Here is a 19,594-nt window from a genome sequence, read left to right as displayed (position 1 = left end):
ACTCTTTATTCAAGGCCCCTCAAATTACACTTTTCTTCCTCCAAAAAGCTTCTTTCGCCATTCCTATCCTTGCTCTTATGTCACGTTTGAACTTCATGTCATCACTAGTAACACTAATCGGCCAGTGAAGTACTGAAAACTAGCAACCTGTTCTATTTTCTTCCCTCTACTTCTATATTTGACACTGACCGCTTCGTTCCAATCACCATGGCTTTTGTTTTTCTAACATTTATTTTCATCGCATATTCTTTACAATCCTTTCTCAAGTTTTATAATATATTATTTTGATTTTTTTCTCAGATTCCGTAACAAAGACTATATCATCTACAAACCGTATACACCTGATCATTCTACCTCCTACCGAAATACCGTCTTCATTATGTAGGCATTTTTTTCACTGTATCTTCTATATATAGATGTTGGTGACAGACAGCATCCCTGTCTAACTCCCTCCCAAATGCACTCTCCTCTGTATTTTTTCCCCTAGTCTAACACTTACTTGTTGGTTCATATAGACCTATAAGTTTCTTATAAGTCTTCGATCTTTCCATTTCAACCCAACCTTCTTTAGAACTCCCAACAACAATTCCTAATTCACGCGGTCACAAATCTTTCCTAGATTATTAAATACAACAAATGTCTTTCCCTTTTCTACAAACCTTTCACTGACTACCCTTAATAATCCAATTGTATCTTTTGTGCCCTTACCTCCCCTGAATCCGAACTGTTTATAATCATTTTTTTTTTCATTTCTTCTTCCATATAATCTTCTGTTTAGTATTCGAAGCAAAATTTTTGCTGCATGAAATATGAGACTAACATATCTATAATTCACAGCCACAAATAAAAGTTATGTGAATCGGGCCCCCACGGCATGAATTCGATGCATTTTGTTATACAGAATCCAAATTTTGAAACCCCAGGTCGATTGACCATGTCAATTTTTTAAGGACGAAAAACCTGAGCGATTTTGGGTACACATAATACAGAAATAGAAAGAAAGAAAAGTTTTGTGCAGAGGACCCCCAGGTAGGGATTCGATGTATTTTGTGTGGTTCAGATCCCATGTAAGTCAACAGATTCAAATCTGTTTTATTCCCTCTTGGTGCTGGGGAGTGACACTAAATTAAAAAAAAAAAAAAAAAAATCAAGCCTATAGAATAAATATGAATAATTACTTACTACACAAATGCTGGTTCAAATTACAGTGCAACCTTGAGTAGCTTGTTTCGTTCCCCAGTCTTACAGACATATACTCATATTATCTGATAAAAGGTGCGCCTCTTTGTTTCCAAGTACATTAAATTATATAGATTCCTAGTATCTCTCTGACTGATTTCTTTTTCACGCCTGATTAAACAAATGTCCCTTGTTCTGTCAAAATGAATTTGATTTAAATTAAAAAAAAAAAAAAAGAACAATACCTTAAACTAAATTTGATTTATTTATAAATATTAAAGTTATATATCAGAGAAGCACTAGGACTCAAATTCGATTTCCGGTGGGAGAGCCTTAAAATAGTTCCTTCTTAGCCATGCCCAAACCAATTTCTCCTCCTCTTTTCAATAATATCTTCAATTATTCTTTTCTCCCCCACCATTTCTAACACCCTTACATTCATTTTCCGCTCGACCCAGTTAATTCTCTCCATTCTACTCCACATCTACATTTCAAAAGCTTCCAGTTTTTTTTTAAAATCATTTTTGCGTAATGCTCATATTTCTGCCTCACACAGTACAATATTTCACACGAAGCATTTCATGAGTTGTTTTCTCAACTCTTTATTTAAGGTCCCCCAAATTATTCTTTTCTTCCTCCTAAAGGCTTCTCCTTTAAGATGTAGGTGAATGTCTCATATAGTCTCGGTGCTGAAAGGAACGCTAATCTCCAATCCAACCAGCTAATATATCATAAAATTGAATTTTCACAAATTACGAAATAATTACAAACGTTTGAAGAAACCAGTTGAATTAAATTATTAACAGCCCTGTTCACTTAAAAGATTTGACTTGATTTGATTTCAGTTTAGTGGCCCTTTCAGCAGCGAGGCTATATAAGACGTGGACCTACTGATTAACGTTGAATCCGAACTATATGAGCTTCCGTCGGGAATCAAACACGAGTCCCCCATGCCAAAGGTGTGTACGCTAACCGCTTAGCCACGAAGGAGCTCTACTTCCCTTAAAAGAGAAAAGAAGAATGCTTCCCTGTAAAAGTCTAAGGGCTAAACAACCTAGTTTATGAAGTATTTAACACCCTGAATAACCTGTTACTGCGAATATTTAAGTAACACCGACGCATGTACTCGGAGTCTACCCCAATATTATTTATTTAACACAGTCCCAGATACAGTTGTGAAGCCATTTTATACTGACAACAATTAACGATGGAATACAGGGAGACACTTTGGAAATAACTCAATCAGATTCTAATATTTAACAGTAGTGTTCTATTTCAGTATTAATCTCATGGGACCAGTGCTGTAGTTCTAAAATTTTAGCTCTTTTGATATCATCTATGGATGGCATAAAAGATGTGACAATAGAGAAGGAATGTATTAATAATTCCATTAAAATATAAAGGCTGCGATCAGGGGTAAAAGTGGATCTGAAAAGTTAGGGGGATGCATGACGTCACGCCTCCCTCGTGGAGTGGAAGTCTGATGAAGACACAGCCAACGTGTTGAAACTGTTACGTGATAGCGTTTTTTTTTTTAAATATATTTTTATCACATAGCCTTCTCAGTGCGTTGTGTTTAGTTTGACAACATAGAAACATGGCCTGATAGAATAGCTAATTTGTTATATTGAGATTTTGTTATACCGAAATAAGTTAGTTCTCAAGAACTTACTTATTATTATATCCACTGCAAGACCTACATTACTTAAAAAAAAACTTAATATTTATTTGATGATTCTCAAATCAAAAAGTCTTGTAATATGTTCCTTACAAGTCGTAAAATATCATGAAATAGAAATATTAGAATAACCTTCGTGATCCTCCGCGGCGAACTCGCTCCCTAAATTTATTTAGTTGCGAGACTCCTAGGTTATCAATTGTTAAGTGCTCCTTGTTTTACAGATTAGCGCAAGATTGTAACCCAGTTTCAACAGGTTTTAACATTTTTACTACTGAACGGAACTTTAGAACTCAACTAAAGAGAATATTGTAAATTTAGATGTGAACTTTTTTTTCTTTTTTCTTTTTATACTTGGGCTTTCAATGTTGATGCTATTCAGTTTCAGCCAAATAGCCTTGTGCTGTATGAAATTTAGTGAATAAATAAATAAATAAATAAATATTAAAACTCATTTATAAATACTAATTCTGATACTTCTTATTTCTCATGATTTTATGATATATATATATATATATATATATACAATTGTACATTTAAAAAAATTACACTAGTTTAAAAATTATTTTACAAGACTAACTGTTTTGAGACATAAGCTCAGGAGGTATTTCTGTAATTCTTCACCATATAGAATTGTGCACAATCTTCTGGACTTTCATTTTTGGAAAAAGTCTGTAACATTTTCTGAACACTTCCGAACATAAAAAAATATTCGTGAACCATCGCCAAGGGAATTTAATTGCGAATAGCCCCAACTAGTTGCTTTCAAATCACTATCCTACTCCATTGATCGCGTACGCGCATGAAAAAATTTGCTACCGTATCATTTGAATAATAAAATAATGTACTAAGAAAATCATTTATATTATTTAAAAAAAAGACAAATTTCAAATATATATTCTGAAAATATAAGTTAAATATCGACGAAATGTTCATTCGTTATATTGATGGTTCCAAGGTCGGTAAAATGAAATGTTTTAACACATATTAGATAAGAAGGAAAGAAGCATAAAAATAATTCGCAATTCTGGACATTTCGTTATACTGGTGTTCATTACAGCAACACTTTACTGAATTAATTAGTGTTAGGATTGAGTGTTAAAATGACTTTGTACTTTATTAAGATTCTTCTTGTTAAACTTATTGATAATGATAAAAACAGCTATTACTAATTTTCAGATGAAATAAGATTATCTATTAAGTTTAGGATTGAAAACTAAAATGATTCTTCAGATTCTTCTTCTTGCTAGGTACTGATAGTAATAAAATTTACCATATTTTCTGAAAATAATTATTTATCTATAGTCGTTTTTATTTTCATGCATCACAAGATTTTTTTTTCTTTTCGTTGCAGGGTGCAAAGATAATAAAATCCTCCCACTTTGACTATGAATACGTTCTAGGACATAAAATAGTATTCCTCTGCGAAGCCACTGGCCTTCCACGGCCTCGGATAACATGGTTGAAAGATGGAGTAGAATTATATTACCACACCTACTTCCATGTAAGTATACAAAAATATTGTGTTTCTTTGTTAACCCATTCGTGGGTCACTTATTTTTTTCTAGAAGTGATAGAACGATAGCTTTTCTTATTTAAGTTGGAGTCGTCAAGGTTATTGGATTTAAGGTTAATTTACGGCAACGGCGTCGATCTCTGGTGGCCGAGGGGGTTCGCCCCCAAAGTTCGCTTGTCGTCTAGGATATGGATATTTTTGCTTGGATATCTAACAAGACACACATATCCGAAGGCCCCTCCATCCAAATATTACTATGAATTTGGCGCCAATAGTTTACAGAAACAATTTCATTACTGGGAAAAGGAACAGTGCATCTTAAACCTTCCTTACACAAATGAAACATCTCTAAGATTATGTGCAGCGGATAAAACATGTATAGGTTTGTTATTAATCTACTTACTAGCACAAGTTATTAACCGTATGCTATCGTTGTCAATCCACATTTTTTTTAAATGCAAAATAAATATTGGGCTTAGGAGAATAAAATACAATCAATAAAAACCGATGTTGTGATGCGAATTACTGCTTCTATATTCTATACACTGTTTCATGCTCATTGCCAATATAAAGTATTTGAGTGCTGTATTGAGGGAAGAAAAGCAAAAACCTTTCAAATTAGAAAATGGAAGGAGAAACCGTAATCAACCACCACTCACATACTTACCCAGTAGATGCAGAACAAGTTCAAACCGAGAAGAAATCATGTTTGAGCGCAATTACCATTTCTCTAATGAAAAAGACTCAGGGCTGTGCTGGGAATAACGCTTTTCAGTGGAGCAAATAACAGCATAATTAGTCTCTTTAGTGAAAAGAATCCTTCCCACTACCCACGAAAGGGTTAAAAACGATAAAATCCAGAAGTGCACATCTTTCTCATTGTCCATGAAGCAATGACCTCCGAAAAGCACAATTACTTTTGAGCTTATTCAGTAATTTTTACATTCAATATCCCTCCTCAGATACTAACTTATAACTTAAAACAGAACTTTTAATGTTCACTGATTTTAAACGTTTCACCGAATTTTTTCAACTTCCTAAAATTTCACCTGTCATGGTCCCTTTGTGGACACTTCCCGTACTATTGATTCATGAATAACTGAGTTACTACATTAGTGCCATCAAATATTTATTTTGTTTACAATAATATGAAATTTCCTATGTATTCAAATTTTAAAAAGGGGAGAAGCCTAAAAATAATTCGTAATTTGTGTAAGGACTGAGTGCTAAAATGACTTAGTACTTTATAGTTTATTCAGACTTTTGTTATTAAGCTTATTAATAATGATTAAGAACTGCTATTGCTAATTTTCAGATGAAATAAGATTATCTATTAAGGTTAAGATAGAAAGAAGCAAAATCACAAAAATTAGTATTACTATTAGTGGATAAATTGTTAATCACAATATGGTTCTTAGCTTTCTACATTAACGAGGTTCTCACCTCCCACTTAAAACAATGTCAATATTTTTCTTTTTGGCTTACACCTACTATCGATTTCTAAAAATGAGATGAAGACCTATATGTAACCAGGGGTGGATTCAGGATGGACTTCTGGGGGGGAGGCGGTGAATTGTAATACTGCTACTTAGAGCTACTTTTAAGATCTCCAAACTCTGGGATGGGTTTTTATTTATATATAAAATAAAAAAGTTTCCTCTTCTGAGGGGGGGGGGGGCGGCAATCGCCCCGATCGCTCCACCTGGATCCGCCACTGTATGTAACATAGTACTTTTCCTATGTAAGTGCATTAGGAATTGAGCATGGGTATCTCACAACAAGGGTGAGAATATCAATCTCTTAATCATAAGATTATTAGCATTCTAGAAAGAACTGCATCAAGAATATTTTTACAGGAATTACGTTACATATTAAGAACTTGATCACTGGAATAAAACAGCTTCGATGGTTTATAGTTATGTTCTATTTTATTCACCGTTTATATTCTTGGATTTAATCTTTCAAAAAGAATGTTATTACTCCCAAGCTTTTAAATCAGTTCTTACGATTCATACAGGAATATGCGCATTGATTGAATTATTGTCTCGCGTCTCGTTTAGCAGCAACGTTAATTATAGTGTAAGACGTGGATTTACCGTTTAACATTGATTTAAATTGCATGAGCTCCGCCGGTAATCCAGGAATATGTGGAATATAAAACGTTAATAAAACGCATTTAACGCGAATTTTATTACGTAATCTAACATTAAGTAAACTGTACGATAAAGTAAGGTTTCAATAATATTTTGGGGCCGCAAGTAACAACTACGGGCTAAGAAAAAATGAAGTCTTTCAGTTTTACGTCCAAGGAGACGGTGATGATGAGAAATGAATGAAACGGTGAAATGAAGGAAGTGGGAGGAAACGGGAGAACTATGAGAAAACCCACGCACACGGTGTTTGTCCACCACAAAGTTCACTTGGCGCGTACTGGGATCGAACTAGGAACCCCATGCACCAGAGGTGAACGCTCTACCACTGAGCCACCGCGGCCCCTACGGGCTAAGACTATGATTGGCGACACTTTTAACATAAGGATATTCTAATATAAATTTATGATCTTACTCCATACTTGTTTATATGGGTTCTACACTACTAAAATTGCTAAAATGGTTTAAATAATAAATTTTCCGAAAGAAGGAAGACATTTTCCAGCACAACACAGAAATTTAAGTACGAAGATAATTCTCCTATATCAGCTAATACTTTACTTAACAATAACATTATTTGTTAATTGTTTTTGAGTTTAACATCGCTTCCCTATATAAGATGAGTACAGTTTAACGTCGAATTCGACTCTTACTGGAATCAAACCCACGACCCCAGACCTAACATGGAACACTAATCATTTGGTCACGAAAAACCCTAATCTTGAATATCATATCATATACTATATATATACACACACATATACTTCCATTCAACTTCACTTTCGGAGTTTTATTTTCTAATTGAATGATTTTTTTTAAAAAGTTTTTCGTTTACTTCTTTGCTATTTGTCTTAATTTACCAAAAGCTTTCAAATTTCTGAAGTAAACACTCGTGAGTATTGAAAGCTCATAACTAACTGAAATGAACAGCAGAGAGAAAAGCAAAAATATTTAAATTAAAAATATATTCTGCACGCTATCACATTGAAATTTCTCGAATGCTAAACATTTACTGAATATGATACAAAACTTTTTTTTTTTAAATTAAAACTGGATCAACAGTGATGCTTTTCACTGTTCAGAAGTAAAATATTCTTTAGTTTGCAAAATACAATTTTGTGCTTACTTCTGGGCGGGGATAAGGAAACAAGAACCATTCAAGTAAAGAAGAAGGGTGTTCAGGAATCCCTGACAGAAAGATTGACAAAGTCGATTCTTGGAAGTTGTGCTCGTAGCTAGACAGTAACTTCAAAAATAGACGTTCATATGTTTTGTTTTGCGGTAGTAAATACTGTAGCGTTTTATTCCTTCTGATAAAAGGTTTGAATTCCTGGCATTAAATAAATAATAAATAAATAACTCCTTCAATAATTAAGACCATAGAGGTAAACACTATTTATTAACTGAATTAGTTCTCCTCTTTGAAAAGCAGGAAAAAGAAAGCGTGTCCCAGATAAATTTTTTAAAAGAACTTAGCCATGAAATGGTCTCGCTAGAAAGATAAGTCTTTTTTTCAGAGAGCCTTATTTTTTGTGAATTGCATTGTTTGTTTTCATATTTATATAACAAACAAAAAAAAAGAAAATCTCAGGCTATATCAGTGTTTCTTAAACTGTGGTCCTCGAGGTATGCACTGTCGTCCTCTTAGATTGAACATTAAGTTAAGTAAAACAAAAAAATAAAATTCAAATGAATTCATTAACACATATTATAATTGAGACTCTCTTAACAGATATACGTTATACAAATAAATTATAAAATTAAATAAGGTGAATATTATACGAACTCTGATAGTCACTGTAAGCACCAGTCGTTGCAAGGTCTTAATTCAGAACCAGGATTATTGAAAGGTGGAAAAATGTTTCCACAATCATTCCATTACCCAGTGTTATCCTCTGCTGTTATGTAAGCTCGCAACATCAAACAATAATATTGGTTGTGTACAGGTCAGGCATTCTTAGAAAACAGCTAAAAATGTGGATACACTTTCAATCCCGAGGTATCCATACCACATGAGTTCCCACCAGGAGTTAAACCCGGGTCTAGTACCAAAGGCGCGTACACTAACCATATAGCCGCAAGTGTGTTCTTGTGTTCAAAAAATAAATAATAAGCAATTAATGTTCTAAATTCTTGGTTCAATTGCCGGTGAAGTAAGTTTCTGGTGGACAATATCGTGTACGTAATTTCCTCGGGGTATTCCCGTTTCCTCCCACATTCACATTCCACCAATGATTCCATAATCATTTACTTTCCTTAATCATCCGTCTCCCTTAGCCTAAAGGGCATAATTGTGGGGCATTAAACTGAGATTTCATTTCATTTCATTTTTGAGTAATATAAGTGGTTCCCACTTGAAAAAAAGTTTGAGAAACGCTGGTTTGTACTAGTGCTGTTAAAATTATTTGAGTAACTGTTCGAGTTACAATGATAAATTCATTTATTTTTTCCCTTTCTTTTTCAGGTACACGAATGGAAAATCGGAAAGGATAAAATAAAATCGAAGATGGAAATTGATCCTGCTACACAAATGGACGCTGGATTGTACGAGTGTTACGCCGATAACAAATATTCAATCGATCGAAGAAGCTTTAAAACGGACTTCAGTATTAATTTTGAGTGAGTGAAACAGTTTGAATTATCTAATTAACAAAATACTTCATAAATGCAGACGTAAAGGAAGAAAAACCTTTTTAAAAAAAGAGCTAAAGTCGGCACAATAAAAGACAATTTTCCTAAAAACAATCCAAAATTTATTTAAAACAACATTTTGTTATGCTTTTCATACAATGCCTCATTTCATCACAGAGTATGAACGGATCTCAGTAGTAACAAATAATGTTCTAAAACATACTGAACTAGATTTTTTAAGTTAAACGTTTCTTAATATTTTAAAAACAGATCAAACCAGCACTACTCTGATAAAGACTGATAAGGCACGATTTACATACAATTGTACGAGCCCAATCGCTGAACAAGCCTCAATTTCACAAAACGTGAACTGCATGAAAAATTATTGTATTTTTAAGTTAGTAAATCTTAACACTGTATTCGGAATAACGTAACTATGGCTTTAATGTCAAGCTAAGTTTTAGCAATCCTGACCTCAAAGAAGGTAATTAGAAACCAACAACCCTGAACCCTAACAAAACCTACTGATTTAGATACTAATTAATTACGAATAAGGTTATGATCTGAAGTTTGAAGAACAAATTTAATAATATGAAATCACAAAGAAAAACATACCAGGATCGATCGGGAACCCTACATTAACTTATTACAAGAAAACACCCACTTTTTGTGCTGATTGTAGCTGTGTAATAAATAGCACAGCCACAAACTGTGATACCAAAACAGAGAAAATTATTCATAGTATACCTACTCCAAGTGACACAAATAAAAGGTCTACAGGAATAGACGAAATTCCACAGTTTCTTTTAAAGAAATACATCCATCTTGCGTTAGCGAACACTACTAATGTGTCTTTTTTTCAAGCAACCTTCCCTGATGCCTTAAAACTCTCAGTCGTCAAACTCTTACTCAAAAAAGGATGTAGAAAAGAAGGCGTTCAATTTACTTTTTTTTTATTTTTTTAAATTTATAGAAAAATTAGTATATAAACGAGTGCTAAGTTGAATTAATGAACAAGACTTAGTCTCGAAATCGCAACATGGCTTTATCGAAGCCAAATCCACAATTACTATCATATATGAACATATTAAAGTAGTAATAATATTAAAAAAATCAACCCTGTAGGCATTTTGTAAAAAAAAATCAACCCTGTAGGCATTTTGTAATCTTCAAATGCTTTAGGTTGTATAGATCATGAAATAATTTTTGGTAAATTAGAAAAATATGGTATTAGGGGTATTGCTTTGGAATGGTTCAAATCATACTTGTGTAATTGTAAAAGAAAATATGCAAATTCTTCATATGGTCAAAAGAACTAAAATTTTGAGGGAAATAAACTCCAATGAACAAATAAGTACAAAGTGTTCCACAAGGGTCAGTTTTAGGGCCTATACTCTTTCTCCTGCATCTTTATCATTTATGAACTATAGAAAAGGGTTATATACTCCTTTTTGCTGATGATGCAACAGTAATTGTAACTGGAAAAGATAGATAGCTTACAAGAAGCAGCTGATCATGCAACATTCAACTTATGTATTGGTTTTCCGAAAATAAATTTAAAATAAACGCAGATAAATAAAAGTATGTGTCCATTAATTATCCCCTAGAACAGCACACCAATTTCCGCAGATAACCATGGATTATGAGGTATGTAAATTTACTGGTACCATAAAATTTTTATGTATATATGTAGATAATAATTTTTCATAGTAAGAATAAGTAGACAAAAAAATAGCCCAAGCTACGTACATAATACGAACTAGTCCCAATACTGTATCTACAAACAATTATGAGCATGTAGTATGCCATATTCTATTCTCATATTAAATACGGAACTGCCTTTTGAGGTCTTCGTCACAATTTCGGAATATATTAAAACAAGAAAAATGTATCATCAGAATCATTAGAAAATCTTCAGAACGCACCAGTTGTAAATAACTATTTGAATCACTGAATACGATGACAGCCCCTTCATTGTACATGTCTGAACTACTTAAAATTACATGGAATCACTTGGATATTGTTAACAGAGATGGTGATACTCTCAACTATTCTACGCGTGGAAATATAATTTCTTCACTGTGTATCATCGATTTTTGTCTTCATATGGAAAATCACATATCTACATGGGTGTAAAACTATATAAGTTACCGGGGTATATAAAAATACTCATAAAGAGTTTGTCACCTTAGTGCACAAACTGCTATTAAATAATGTATTTTATATTTATACAGCAGACGGATATTTATGCAGCTCATTGTGTAACTTAGAAAAAGAATTAAATTACCTGTTGTATATATATCAGATGGTAAACACAAATATAAGCATATATACAGTAATTGAAATAGTGAGTAATTAAGTCCATATATATAATTATTATTATTATTATTATGTAGATTGTAAAAATGATTTTATGTATTATTTCGTAACAAGAGCATTGTATTTGTTTTAAGTACTGTATATCTTCTAAATATTGACGAGTTCTACACAATTGTATATGTAACATGGTCTACAAAATGATAAATAAATCAAATCAAATTAATTTGTGCGCGTGATTCGAGCTTTGATTTCCGTGGAAATACAGATCAGCGTTGTGAGGAGTTGAGCAGTTACATGATTTGAGGGTCTCAAACTTCATTCATGGAAGTCAAAAATAACCATGCTGAGAGTCACGATGACCATACATTATCTACTAGAATATGAACATATCTGCCATCCCTATGTGTCTACAGTGACAGAGAGTTTACTTAGTTTAGTTTAGCTGTTTCCCTCGATTTGGATATTTTTGATACGCTACTCTATGTAGCAAAACTCCAGGTCAACTTCTTTTGCGGGAGAGGGATTTGATTTTAGTTTAGTTTCCTTTTCTAGCAGGTAATACCGGATTATGGTACTTGGACCACTCATAAAGTATCAGAAATGAAATCCAGTGTGGTGCACACAGGAAAGTTCTACTCAAGACAGTAATCACAACACCTTGATCCTCATATGCTGTGGTCTTATTATTATTTGTTGGAGTTTAATGGTTCTTTTAAGCATTAAGATTATATGAGACTTGGATTTCGACATATCTCGATTGGAATAGAACCATGGTCTCCCATACCAAAGGCAAGAAGGAGCTCTTACACTTTTTTTTTATTTTTTTAACTCTACAATCCGTTCACATGCAGGTTCATAGTAATGATTCGATTACGCAAAAATGTGCATTCTATTTCTGAAACAGTGACAAAGAGAAGCAGCAAATTATGTTGAAGGGGAAAATTCAAGAGTTTTGAGGTGGTATTACCACTGGTGAATGCATTCTAATATTCTGCAACGATTTCTAAAAGTGTTGAAAGATCGACCCACCCCACTTCCAGCATTTTTCCTGCAAGGATGAAGAATTAGTGTTTGTATGAATGAGTGTATAATTACAAATTAAGAATATTTTACATTACTCTAGACTTGTAACAACAATGTTTCTCTTCGGATTCAGAATGAGTGTTTTAAGTTATATATGAAACTTAGGAAGTACAATAGTAAGTAATTGTATGAAGATAAAAGTATGTTTCGGTTTTGTATATTATCTTAGTATTACACTGTGTAATAAATATTTTTATAATGAAAATATGAATAAATAAAATACGTTACTATTATTGAGTAATATTTGTTCAGTGGCAACCAACAACTATTTAGTGAACTAAGACAATGATTCTGAATTAACATTACGCGACTTTTTGCATATATCGTCTAGCAAATGGGAATCGTTGCAATTTGAATCAAACTGTTTATTATTTATAGCAAGGCGATACCTTGTTAATTGCTTTACTAGTTGTAATACACTTTTTTCCATAGCTCTATACTGTTAAAATATTGTAATTCCTGTCTTATTTGAAAGTTTCTCGCTGCGCTTAAAAGTATTACAACATTCTCATCTTTTAGCATCGAAATGAAAGAACAAAACAAGTAAGTATGGTGATGGAAACCGACGTTGTGATCAAACTTCATCTAACTAACAAATAGCCTGGCCGGCTAAGTTTGTTTTATAGCACCAAGAAATAAATTATTTATATACATAAAAATGAAAGTGACTACGTTTGTGACTTAATTACTCTTAAACTACCTGACTGACCTCGATTAAATTTTCAACATAGATAAGGTTCGGGCCTGGGATGGTTTTTATCATTTCACTTTGACGGTAGAACTTAGGAGAGGAGGAAGGGGGGAAGATGTATAAAAATGATCGAAAATTACCGATATTAGTGTCGAATCCATATATTTTGGGGTCGCTGAGATGAACAGTGACATTTCCAATGCCGTTTAAACCCTTATTCAGCCCCGCAACTTGGAGAGGAGGAAGATATATAAAATTGACCGATATCAAAGACCGCTTCAGTAATAGTAAAAAGTGACTGACTCACGGAACATACTACTAATTTTTCTTGTTTTAACCCAGCGAAGCGGGTAGACTAAAAAAAAAAAAAATATTGACTGTGACTACATAACAAAGAACGAAGCCGACACCTGCCCTCGAGGGATTTAGAAGTTGAGTCACCCTCCTCGCTGATCTACAGGCTAGTGCATGTGCCTTTGGTACACGAGGTCCCGGATTCGATTCCCGGTGGAAGAGCATTGTACGCATTACGGAGGTTTGGATTCCGCCTTAAAATGTAGATCTACGTCTGGTAAACCTCAGTGCAGAAAAAACACGCTAAACTTCATTAAACAAATTGGCTTCTGAGTAATACAACAAATCAAGATTTAAAAGAAAATAAAAACCTAAAATTATCTTTTCATACCTATTGAAGTGTTTCTACACGTGGCAGAGTGAACGAAAGTGAAATATTTTTAATTCGTAAAATCTTATCTACATGTGGAACTCTCAAAAACAATGACGGGAAATACTCGAGTTTGAGCTTGAACTTTTATTCTGCAATACCGAGGTTACAAAGGATGAATTCCATTATTAACATGTACCCCGAACCGCAATCAGAGTTTGAATCTGCTGCAGATGGCGAGTACATAGAGCATCATGCAAGATCGATCCTCACAATAAGATCGTTCCTCACCAAACTATTTCGTCTCTAAAAGAGCTGAATTACAAGGCCAAGCCAACACTTCGGATGAAATACTCTAAATTATGGGCAAAAAGAAATCACTGAATTTCATTCAGTTGTGTAATTTGTAGGTAAATGTTTCCAACGTAAATATAAGACCATAAGATTTAACGCTTGGCAAAACAGAAGGTTGAAGAATAGCTTGGATGTTCCAACATCCCTTATGCAAATCTCCTTACGAATTATGCAACCCTCAACACGAACAGGTTAGAATGGGAAATCTAACACGAAGGCAGAATCAAAACTGCGTTACCGATTTGGAGACAACTTTGGAGGTCGTCCAAGTGACCCTAATACAGAGAGAAAGAGAGAGAGAATTATGTACCCTCCTCTTACTAGTCTAATCAGTAAATTGCAGCACCTAATCTCCCATCGCAATGATTTTTAACAACCCTCATCCTGCCAATGGATGGGAACAACCTTAGGAAGTTCAATCACAGTAGCGAGGAAAGCACTTCAGCACAAGGGTTCATAGATCACATGAAGAACAATTGTCACATTTTAATCACTGACAGACAAAACTACGTACTTGTAAAACATGTGTTACACAGAATGCGTATTTCATAATACTGGTAATGTTTGCAAACAATATGAAATGATTTTTGGATTTAATTTTAGTTATCGTCCATTTCAACAGCGAGGATAATAAGAGACGTGGACCTACAGCTTAACGTGGGGATCCGAACCACATGAGCTCCCACTGGGAATCGAACCCGGGTATCCCGCGCCAAATGCGCGTATGCCATATAAATAAACTCGGGGGAGCTTACAATCTGAAACGAGTTGAGTTGGTTTTGAGTTTAACGTCTCGTTCAGCAGGGAGGCTATATGAGACGTGGACCTACTGATTGACGTGGAATCCGAACACATAAGCTCCAGCCGGGAATCGAACCCGGCTATCCCACGCCAAAAGCGTGTGCGCTAACCGCTTAGCCACGAAAGAACTCTGCAATCTGAAATTAGTATGTATAGCGTATACATCTGTAAGTTCTCACTCACAATACTGATGAGTGAACAATTATTGTTTTCGCTTTCCAGGTTAGGCCCAAGATTCAAATCCCCTAGTCGCCCATCCTAATTGAAAGGTTTTTTTTTTTTTTTTTTTTTTTAACTACTACTATGCTACCAATGATTTTCAGATAATAATAGCCATCGCAGAGATCGCGCCCTAATTTTTTGCTCAAGTTTTTAAGATGATGCCTACACTAAAATTTACTCAATCATATGCTATGAAAGATTGATTGCTTGTTGTGGAGATTAACGTCTCTTTTCAGCATCAAGGATATATGAGCTACAGCTTCACATTGGATCTGAACCACATGAGTCCCACTGGGAAAAGAATCGGAATCTCCTGCCCCAAAGGCGAGTACACTAACCATTTAGACACCAATGAAGGTCATGGGTTGTGAAGAAGAAAACAAAATACAACTGTATTGCGTCAAGACGTCGGAGTGGGTCATTTACACACAGTATGAGAACCACTAGATGTCAATCAGAATTAAGATGTAGCAAACGTATCATAGGTCATGGACGACTTTTAAAATTTAAACTTCCCGTGTTTCAGTGTGACCCAGCATAAAATAGCGTCACAGTTTTATCTGCAACAATGTTAATAAATAAATATCCACTGAACTGGGTAGATGAAATATGAGATATCTACAATAAACTTATTTAGTAACTCAGTGGCCATGTTCCCAAGAACTAAGAGTAAAAAGACATGCTATACCTGCTAGTTTAACTTTTCCGTTATTATTGTTATTTTATTATTATTATTATTATTATTTTCGTATAAAAAGGATAATTCCACATACGGAATAATGAGATTATTATTCTACTATTAATTATAACCTAAATACATAAGGTAGATCAAAATTATCTTGACAAATTATCGTATGTACTTCAAATCTCACACAGTATTATCGAAACAGGTTCGATATACTTAAGATTAAAAATTAAACTTTCATTATATTTATTTATTTAACAATCACCAGATACAGTTTATTTCATACGGAATATCAAAGAACAACAGTAACAATGGAAAGGATTTGGGAAGGTATCGGCCAGGGCCTGTTTAGTAGGTACCATCCCGGCATTTGCCTGCTAGGAAAATCTCAGGCATTTGCCTGCTAGCCTGCTTACTGAGGAAAACCCTGGAAAACCTCAGTCAGGATAGTCGGAAGCGGGAATCGAATTCATGACTTCCCAAATGCGAAGCCAACGCTCTACCATTTGAGCTATTTCGCTCGGTACCAATGTGGCAAATATCAAATACCTAAACTTCAAACAGATCATAATTGCAGGTTTACAACCACCAATCATTACTATATTTAGGCTTAACATACCTAAGCATCTGCTAATGAATCTTTATTGAATACACTCCAATTTCCGAAATGTCATATAAGTAATCAATTATAATGTTTTAATAAGTATTCGCATTTCCTATTATATTAGTATAATAATTTCACATAATTTACCAATCAGGCGTAACGGTTAGCGCTCTTGCTTGAGATTGGGTTCGAATTTGATGGTCGGCCATCCTGACTGCCGTTCTACCTCAGTTTTACCATGCAAATACTGCGATGGTACATTTCAGTCTATCTTTCTCGAGTGTCACAACATGATGTTTATCCCAAAATCATAAACTAAACAATATTTATGCTGCTATTAAACACAAAGTTACATTGCCATTCACAGACTATGAAAGCACATATTATATCTCTGTCTCACCTCCCAGTAAACAACAACAACCACCACCAATATTTTTAATTTTTTAGAAGTCTAAAGGTGGATGAAGAAATTCCTTGCTATTTAAATGGGCATTTTCTTGGGATACAAAATCTTATCTTTTAGACAGTTGAAATAGGAAAAGAAACAACAGAATTGTGGGTTCAAGAGGTGCGAGGCCGTAGGCCGAGCTAAGACACTGTGTGGGGCGGCAAAGCCCACGGATGGGTAAATTTAGGAAATGTGAAGAGCAAGTTCACGAAATTCACTGTTGATTCAAAAGCCGATAGATAAGAAATGCGAGGCCGTAGGCCGAGCAAACTCGGGGGTCTGGGGGCGGAGCCCCTAGCTAGCCAAAGTCTAGTCTACGTATATAATATCATGTCCCAATAAAAATTAAACAATGAAAAATTCAAGGGATTTCATGTTACTGGTTCTCTCGAACAGTTGACGATTGCACTTTATTAACAGGGGGATTATCATGTTCCAATAAAAATTAAACAATGAAAAGTTTAAAATTATTATACCCGCGTACACTCTGTGATGTCTCCTTTGTGAAAGTTCTATTAAAAAACAAGAATAACAATGTGATCCAACCACGGAAAAGAACAACACGTTCTATGACATTGTTACAAAAGAACTAGTACGCAAACGGATTTTTCAGTGATATTAAAATATATTCCTTACGCGTCTAGGAAAGACAGTGATGTGTGTGATAAATGATACAGGTATATTGCTTATGGGGAAAAGGGAAAAGCGTAGGGTTTGTTACGAGTGCAACTAGGGACGACAAGGAGTCGTCGCACGGGAGAAAGAGTGTCAATACTGTGGGTTGTCTACCTATCAGGAGACCTAATTCATGGCATAACGAGAAAGAAGGTCAGAAGTTTTACCAGCATGTAACTACACATAGAAATTATATTGCTAAATCAAAACATGACGTGAAATGTAATTGGTAGTTAGTTGTGTTTTTGAAGTAATGTGGGGTTAGGACCTATTTAGAGTTATTGAGAAAGCGTTTATACTTATATTCAAATTCAGGGTCTGGGTTTGTAGGTGGGATGTACAGTTTCAAACGGGTCTTAGCAATGACCGTTGGCTTATCATCAATGTCTAAAAGATACTCATCTGCTGAGACATTCGAAATCACTTTGTAAGATCCCTTATAAAGGCGGGATAATGGCTTACAAGTGTTAGGTTTTGTTGAGGTATTTAGGACCATAACTAAACTGTCAGGGAAGAACTGTGTCGGAGTTTTAGCCTTCTCAGTGCGTTTTTTGAAGTCTGTGAAAACTTGGTGTTTTCGGAATTCAACTAGGTCCCTCATTTCTTTAAGTGCAAGTAGGCGATCATTAGTGTTCAAAGTTTTCTGTTGAATATGTAGCAAATGGTCTAATGGTAATGTAGGATGAACGCCATAGAGGAGAAAATGAGGAGATAGACCAATACAAGCTAAGGGTGACTTATTAAGAGCAGCAGTTGCATGCGCAAGGAAGCGATGCCAGAATTTCTTGTTGTCTTGGCATAGAAATTTGAGACTTGTTTGCAAGGAGCCTAATCTTTGTTTGACTGTGCCTAAAGAACGATGTTGATAGGGTAGGCCGTACTTAACTGTTACGTTAAGAGATTTGAGGAAGTTTAAGGATACTGTAGACCAGTGTGAGCTTTGAAGATTTAAGTAGATGGTGCGAGGAGCATTGTATGGAAGAATGATATGGTTAGTGATGAAATTAATGAAGTTGTCGCTGTTTGGAGTTGTAATTGGATGAGTGATGGTAAAACCTGTACACTGGTCAGTAGCTGCATAAAAGTATTGGAAACCTTCGGGATCGCTGGGTATTAGTTTGCCTGCTAGGTCCAACGAAAAGATTTCAAATAGGCCGGATTGAGGAAAACGCTGAATTGTTGGATTGTTAGGCATGTAATTGCGTTTGAAGATTTTAGGCGCGGAAAGAAGTATTTGTATCGTAACATCCAATACATTTTTGTGAAACCAATGTGTCATTGAGTCATGATATTCATCAAATAAAACTGGTTTAAGACTGTCGGGTACGCAGACCAGTAAGCGAGAGTTTGGTACTCGATATAGTTTCTTGTAAAGTATGCCTTTCTGAACCACGGAAAAGAAAAACAACACGTCCTATGACATTGTTACAAAGAACTAGTACGCAAACGGATTTTTCAGTGGTATCAAAATATATTAGATAAAACACTTTCAAGGTGATTGTATCAAAATATATTAGATAAAAACACTTTCAAAATGATGGTATCAAAATATATTAGATAAAACACCGAAATAGTTTTTTTTATGATAATATAAAAGCTGGCGTTTTAAAACAATAATCATCTTTCGACTTACACCCGCTAATAGTGTAGTTTGGTGTATTCAATCTGCATCGTCCGGTGACTGTGACTGTGAGCTCCGAGACATCCAGGATGAACCAACCAGGACTGACGGTCGTAAAGGGTTTGTGAGTATGCACTGTGCTGATAAACTTAGCATGATATATTGTTGTGAAAAGAGAACTATTTGGTCTAGGAATTAATTCGTGCGGGTGGACAAGAGATGGCGCAACGAACGGAGCGTCCCACAGTTCCGTGTATCCACACATGTGTTGCA

The 19,594-nt window shown here is 34.7% G+C and overlaps 2 protein-coding genes across 5 annotated transcripts in view; one reads left to right on the top strand and one right to left on the bottom strand.

Moving 5' to 3' along the window:
- The window catches only part of LOC145668907 (immunoglobulin domain-containing protein oig-4-like), a 45,232-nt gene extending 32,443 nt beyond the window's left edge, over positions 1–12,789 (top strand). For both annotated transcript variants that reach the window (XM_081737184.1, XM_081737182.1), the window contains 2 exons: positions 4,212–4,361; positions 8,988–12,789. In XM_081737184.1, coding sequence (XP_081593310.1) covers positions 4,212–4,361; positions 8,988–9,146 — 309 coding nt within the window. In that variant the 3' untranslated portion in view covers positions 9,147–12,789. The remainder of the gene's footprint in view (positions 1–4,211; positions 4,362–8,987) is intronic.
- Plod (procollagen lysyl hydroxylase) overlaps positions 1–19,594 on the bottom strand; it is a 210,222-nt gene that overhangs the window by 64,460 nt on the left and 126,168 nt on the right. The gene's annotated exons all lie outside the window — the stretch shown is intronic.

The sequence above is a fragment of the Thermobia domestica genome, chromosome 13 (assembly GCF_964235325.1).
Source record: "Thermobia domestica chromosome 13, izTheDome1.hap1.1, whole genome shotgun sequence".
In the NCBI taxonomy this organism is placed as follows: Eukaryota; Metazoa; Arthropoda; class Insecta; order Zygentoma; family Lepismatidae; genus Thermobia; species Thermobia domestica.
The sequence above is the reverse complement of the archived record's forward strand: the minus strand, read 5'-3'. Positions and strand labels throughout refer to the sequence as shown.